Raw genomic sequence first — 7500 nt, forward strand, 5'->3', positions numbered from 1 at the left:
TTCTTCTCAAGTGTGACCAGAACTGTCAGCCATAAATCACATATCTTCTTTTCACTGATCAAGTATCAATTTTATTTATTTATTTTTTAAGACTAGATGTGCGATTGATGTCACAATCATACAAAGCATTAAAGTGAACATGACGCTGTGTTTTCGTTTGATGAACATGCTAAATTATATAGAGTGGTGACATTCTCCACTTTTTTCTGTGAAGACATCCCTTTTCTTCAATTAAACTGGTGGGAAAAACACACACACAAGTATTTGGAATGTATCGGTGTTGTAGAAAGTTTTGGGATTGAGCATTCCACACACACACACACACACACACACACACACACACACACACTGAAGAAATAATGACAGGCTGACATGACTTATTACGAAAACATACCTAAATTGTTGTCAAACATAAGAATAGTCATTAGACGACATTGCTAGAATCGACCCTAATGATTTTCCTAAGAAGCCGATGAAAGGTACTGGCCAACAATCTTCATAAACAAGTAATCATATAGTTTGTCAATTTTTGCACTTGGTGAAATGTTCTAATTTCACTGTACATATGTGGGTATGGTACCATTAGAACATTTTCTTTTTAAAGCAGCTATACAAGCAGTTGAGAATTGATCTGGCACATACCTATTGCTGCCAGTGGGCTGGAATTGTGAGCTGTAGAGTCCAGAGAGAGTGAGTGAGATCAGGAGACAGAGTCAGGGAAACAGAGAGAGGGAGACAGAGAGAGAGAGAGAGGGAGAGAGAGGGCGAGAGACAGAGAAAGGGAGACAGAGAGAGAGAGAGAGAGAGAGAGAGAGAGAGAGAGAGAGAGACGCACAGAGAAAGAGATGGATGAGACGTTTATCTTTGTTGAGCAAATCTTTTTTTCTTTTTTCTTTTCTTTTTTTCCACCGGTTTCGTTTCAATGTATATCATACAAATAAAAACAAACTCTCTCTCTCTTTGTCCCCCCTCCCCCATGATAGACAGCCCATGCGAGCATTAGGTTGCGTGCGTGCGTGCGTGCATGTCAGTGTGTGTGTGTGTGTGTGTGTGTGTGTGTGTGTGTGACCGTTTACGTCACAGCAAAGTCAGCCACCCCCGTCCCCCGACGCCCCCACCTACTACTACCACCGCCCCGCTGGCCATTACAACGTCATGTCTCCGTAAACATCATCACCAAAGTTCTGACGAACACTCAACCATTTACGCTACCAAAACAACTCGGCTGACATCATCACAGAAACTGCTGACATCACAGCCTCTTCAAGTCCTGTCCTGTACCACCAACCCTTCTGCAAGTGGAAAACAACAATCACCAAGTAGCCACCTAACCAGCCAACCAACCAACCAACCAACATCACACACACAGGAGCGAACACAAAGGAACAAAGCCTTCCTCTCGCCACTTAGACCCACCACCACCACCACACGTGACCACCAACTTGCCACCGGAACTCTGAGCGCCGCTGATAACGGCGCATGCCCCCGGAATAGCGGCTACACTTCCGCCTCGGGTAACAGCTAGTGGCAGTGGCCGACTGCTAGGAGCAAGGAAGTGGAGAAAAAGGGGAGGGAGGGGGTGGGGGAAGCAGGGGAGAGAAAGGTTGGCTGTGTGCGTGTGTTGTTGACTCGTCCACACTGATAGATCCTGTGTCTTGTACCACCAGGTGATGGATGAGACAGGTTGTGCGAGCCCCCCCCCCACACCCCTGCCCCCCCCTCCCCCCAATGGAAGAAGAAGGGAAAAAAACTACGAAGTGTGCCGGAACAAACAGGATGCGGAAAGAGAAATAGGACGTAGGTTTGTCCTAAAGGACCAATCACAGTGTAGAGAAGCAAAGTCCCGGACCTTACTGTGGGCATTTTGTTGGTGGTGGTGGTGGTGGTAGTGGTAGTGGTAGTGGTGGTGGTTTTAATGAGGTATTTCAACAATGTCACACACTAGCTTGTGGATTTTAGTGTAGAGTCATCAGTTTCACCGGGTGTTCTCATCGTTTTGTTTTCTATCAATGCGACCTACGTGTGTGTGGTGGGGGTGGGGGTGGGGTGGGGTGGGGTGGGGGAGTTGGGGTGAGAGATGGGGGGCGGGGGTGGGGGAGGGGGTAGCGGGGTACACCCGCAGATTTTTTTTTTTTTTGAAAAGGTATATTATGTATTATTATTTCAGTAACTCCCAACCCTCCCACAGTCCCCCCCCCCCCCCCCCCCCCCCCCCCCCCACCACCCCCAAAACATTTCTTGCTCTTTTTTTTCTTCTTTTTTTTTTTGTTGCAAAGAGAGTGGTGAGGAGGAGTGAGATACGGTAAGTTTGTTACGCAATCTACGGTCAGACATGTGACTGAGCAGCACCGATTCACCTCACTCTGGACTGGTTGTCAGCAGCGATAACAGCTCTGTGCTCTCTCCCTCTCTCTCCCCGCCCCTCTCTCTCTCGCGCCCCCCCCCCAGCCCCCCCCCCTCTCTCTCTCTCTCTACTCAAGTGGACAGGTCCTATTTCTTCTTCAGACGGCGAGGTTCTCTGCTTGCTCCACTCTGTAATTATGCACTGAAACACACGGTCAGCCAGTGTGTGACTGCAGAGCTACACCAATTTACAAAGGGTCACCTGCTCTCCTCTGTTTCTGTTTGCAAGTATAGTTATAGTTGCTCCACTAATCAAACTAGGTCTTCTTTTTTTATTTTTTAATATATTTTTTTAACAGAACGTTTACTTCAGGGACACAACCAACCCTTTCGTTGCTGCAGGTTCTTTTCCCCGTGTGGTATAGGGCATACTGCGCAAGGGACCTCAGTTTATCAACACATCTGAATAATTAGCGCCCGTATCATCATTTAGTCAAGCCGGGGAGGGAGGGGGGGGAGGAAGAGAGGGAGGGTAATGTTAATCAATAGCATTGCATCATCAACTCAAATGCCTTTAACGATTGCAAGCTGAGCAAGAAAGGAAAATTCGCACTGCACTGTTAATTAATTAATTAACAGTGAGCAATAACATAAAGACTGGTCGATATCTCTTAGACAGCGGCATAGCTGTTCAGCATAGAACTGTACATAAACAATCCACACAAAGTGTTTGAGTGGTGCAGTGTGTGTGTGTGTGTGTGTGTGTGTGTGTGTGTGTGTTGTACACAAATGACAGAAACTTATGGTCAAAAAGAAGTATATATATAATATCAAAAGAGCAGCTGTCGTGAGGTCACTGGGTTCTCATTCATAACAATATACCAGAACATCATCATTCACAGTAACAACTGTCATATACAGCAAATAGTCACCATTCTCAGTAACATACATCATCAACAACAACCATGCACACATTCATTCTATACATAATCATGTCGTCAATGAAAGAGCATGATTTTTTTTTTTCAATGGCATCAACAAGAAACAAAATCAATTATGCTTTAAAGCCGTTGTGTTATCGCATGTAAACATGAACAATGTAATTTCAAACATTTACAGATCAAAATATTTTTATGGGGGGAAAATAATAATAACCAACGAAAAAAAAAAAATGGACATGACAATGGAGATCATTCATCAATACTGTTCTCTTCTCTTCTCTGACTAGAAGCATCGGGATCAGGTTTCCAGGCCAGTACAGACTTGGTAAGCTGTATGTTGTGGCCTTGTACACAGACACACACATATATATATATATATATATATATATATATATATATATATATGATCGTGCAACACACTGTACTACAACACCAGATCTTTTGCACAGCGTGTTGTCAGTTATTAACCAGTGGTTCAGCTCTGGCTTGTAGATGGTGTACTGCGCACTGGCATTTCATCTGACTGCAGTCTCTGTGTGTGTGTGTGTGTGTGTGTGTGTGTGTGACAGCCACGGTAAAACTGTCAGCGGAGACATACCGTCAGCCAACAATGTCCGGTCAGCTTTTGTGAGTCTCTCTCTCTCTTTTAATTAACCAGACTACAAATATCATCTCTCGATTTCTCTCTCCGTGGCGGAAGAACCTTTCTGGCGGTACATCGACAACAACCTGTCCAACAGCGCGTGCGTTTGGTGGATGACGATGTCGCAATCGTCGGCGCGCGTGTCGGGGGTTCAACTCCTCAGTGATGCGGTGATGTGTTGTGTCACGAGGGAAGGTGGTGGGGGTTAGGGATTGGGAGGTGGGAGATCGGGTGGGGGGGTGGGGGGGGGAGGAGGGAGAGACAAAGAGCTGGAACATCTCCCAACACAACCTGGGAAGGGAGGGGAGGGGGTAGAAGTGTGGGGAGATTAGTCCTATACCAGTCAGGTTAGGCCCACCCCTGTCAGGGTAACTCCCCCCCCCCCCCCCACCCTCCACCTCCCAAAATCAGATCTCAAGTTATCCCCCAAAGTCTGGGGCAATCCCCAATAAACCCCGCCCGCCTACCACAAAGTCAGGAATGGCAAAACAGACGGTTGACTCACAACTCAGCCAACCAACCAACCAACGACTCTGGAGCTTGATCTCCGACCGAGGATTGGTGCAAATATATGAATCCATATCATCATCATCATCCTTCTTTCCTCCCCCCCAAACCCCTCATTCTTCCTCGTCCAGCTCCGTCAGGGTGGGCATGACCGGGGAGCGGGGGATGGCGGGGGACAGGGTGGTGGGGGACATGCCCCCACCCCCTTGCAGGAGGGTGGGGGAGCCCGGAGGGGTGGGGCAGGTGAAGGCCTCCACCCAGTCCCACACCGAGTCCCTGTCGCCGGCGTCGAAGCGGATGACGGTGCCCTCGTAGTTGTTCTGCACCACCTGGAACTGCCGCTCGCTGTCCTCGGACGGGCTGCATGTGGCCGCCCGCAGGTTGACGTAGGTGGCGCCCGTGGTGGAGATCGCCTGGTCCTTGCTGACCACGGCGAAGTGCTCGAAGGCGTTGCGGTACACGCGCACGTGCACGGGGAACCAGACGGCCCGTGGGGGCTGCTGCTGACCACTCCCACTACCACCACCACCAGCTACCCTGTGCAGCAGCAACAGCTTGCCGGACTTGATCTCGTACTTGTCGTCCTTTTCCAGGTTGGAGTCCATGTTGCTCGTGTCGATCCTGGCCACGGCCACGTGCCGAGGGTGGTGAGGCTGGGGGTGGCGGTGGGTGGTGGGGGTAGAGGTAGGGGTGGGGTTCACGCTCTGACGCGGCATGGCGTGGTGGTGGCTTGGGATGGGGATGGGGAAGGAGGAGGAAGAGGAGGAGGAGGAGGAGGGGGTGGTGGTGGAGCGAACAGGAGAGGGAGGAGGGGTGGGGGGTAACGCCGCCGTGTTTGTTGTTTTGTTGTTGTTGTTGTTGTTATTTGTGGTTGTCAGTCAGTCGTCACAAGTGCCTGGATGACCCTTGGAGCTAACTCAGTAGTTGTGGGTGTATCTTTTCTCTTGGCGTCACAGGCACGGCGTTCACCTGTGGACAGGAATAAGACACGTGATACCTAGAGGTAATATACAAAAAGCGTTATGAAAAGAAAAAAAAAGAAAAGAAAGAAACTGTGCTCTAAAATAAAGAATATGAGAGAGAGTGAGAGAGAGACAGACAGACAGAGACAGAGAGACAGAGGGAAACAGACAGAGAGAACAATGAGAGAGACAGGGAGAGGGTGACGGAGAGACAGAGACACAGAGATAGATGACACCAGCCAGAAACAAAACTCAGTATAAAACTTCACACACACACACACACACACACACACACACACACACACAAGCCGCGTCTCTATTTCGAAAACACCAAAATACAACACCACAGTTATGAACATTGAACAATGAACACAACACGAAATATCTCAACATCTTCTCGACAATACAGTGCTCCCACTTGCTTTAATTATCTTGATTACTGCTGATAGAAGACAAGATCTAATTCCCCCACCCCCACCCCCCTTCTCTTAACATTAGTCCTTTCCACCTAATTACTCCTTCCTTCAAAAATCAGACGGAGCTACCAGCAAATTAAGCTCAACTGCGTCAGGTGAGGCTCCTATCCTTTTCTCACAAGGCGATGGACTGCCAAAACACAGTTGCGCCACTGAGAAAATTACACGTAACTGAATAGGTAGGCCTACCAGTAACACCGGTTCTGGCTTACGTTTTGCTGACAAATACATAAGTGTCGGTTCGACTGATGTCAACAATGCAAGTGTAACTGGTATCAGGACCATACAGACCTTAACAGAAACCGGAATAAATAATACGGAGCCACGGCTATATTGTGTGTGTGTGTGTGTGTGTGTGTGTGTGTGTGTGTGTGCACGCGTGCGTGCGTGCGTGGGGTGGCATAAGTGTGAGAAGTCAACTATCATCGTTTGACGGATTCTCTGAATGGGGCCACTAGCCGGGATCGATGCCAAGCGGCCGATCCTATGGCAATCATACTGCTTCAGCAGATTCATTTATGTACTGTCACGAACAGTTCAGACTGACAGCTGGGAAACTGATGAATCAAGTTAGTAGACACGGTGTGATATCTATCTCCAATACTGCTACAGAGGGCCAGCGTCATGTACCATCCCACTATGAATCCCCCACACCCCCATCTGTTTGTCTGTGTGTGTGTGTGTGTGTGTGTGTGTGTGTGTGTGTGCGTTTGAGAGAGAGAGAGAGAGAGAGAGAGAGAGAGAGAGAGAGAGAGAGAGAGAAATCGTGATACGGACACCAATAAAACAACTTAACAGTCCCTAGCTTGAAGACTACAACTATGATTGTTCGGCAGCTCAGCACTTTTGTTGCAGCCACCGATTGTTGTTTAACGTGGTGTACACCGGCCACACTTGTCGGTGGAAGCCGGGCCACTGACCGCTGACAGTGCAGAGAGACAGAATGAAGACAACTTCAGAGAAAACAAGGAGTGGTGGAAGGAGGTACGTAGAGAAAGAGACAGAAAGCGTCAAAGAACGACTGAGGAAGACCGACAGGTGTAAGAACAGACAGGTATGATCTGATAGTAAGTCGTTTTCGACTATGACCATCTGAACTGCTGTCCCGACTCTCACGGCCAAGAGGATTTTTTTTTCTTTTTAGGAAAGTCGGCGTTAGGATGGTTCCCAAAGGCCAACTAGGCCCCCACGGCTGCAGCGCTATGAGTCAGTGTAATTTTGCCTCCTAGTTTGAGAGTCATAGTCCTTCACAAAACACTGAGCTGTAAATGAATTCCCATATCACTGGAGAAACCATTGATCATACAGTTCTCACTTTGCTGTTGGCCCAAAAGACAGACACAGGCAGACGGATCGTCAGACACTGAGACATAGACAGACAGACAGACACTGGAAAGTATCTACTGAAGGCAGAGAACGTCTTAAGTTGTCGGAAGATGGAAGGAAGGAGATATTCTAACATGTCTATTTTGGCCTTCGAGCTTTCAGTTTGACATATCCTTCTTCTTCGTTCGTGGGCTGCAACTCCCACGTTCACTCATATGTACACGAGTGGGCTTTTATGTGTATGACCGTTTTTACCCCGCCATGTAGGCAGCCACACTCCGTTTTCGGGGGCTGACATATCC

The 7500-nt window shown here is 48.3% G+C and overlaps 1 protein-coding gene across 1 annotated transcript in view; it reads right to left on the reverse strand.

The window, feature by feature from the left end:
- Positions 1-3149: 3149 nt before the first annotated feature.
- LOC143283947 (uncharacterized) overlaps positions 3150-7500 on the reverse strand; it is a 5366-nt gene continuing 1015 nt past the window's right edge. The window contains exon 2 of the mRNA XM_076590405.1: positions 3150-5403. Within this exon, the coding sequence (XP_076446520.1) occupies positions 4548-5150 (603 nt within the window). The 5' untranslated portion in view covers positions 5151-5403 and the 3' untranslated portion in view covers positions 3150-4547. The remainder of the gene's footprint in view (positions 5404-7500) is intronic.

Source organism: Babylonia areolata, chromosome 7, assembly GCF_041734735.1.
Source record: "Babylonia areolata isolate BAREFJ2019XMU chromosome 7, ASM4173473v1, whole genome shotgun sequence".
NCBI lineage: Eukaryota > Metazoa > Mollusca > Gastropoda > Neogastropoda > Buccinidae > Babylonia > Babylonia areolata.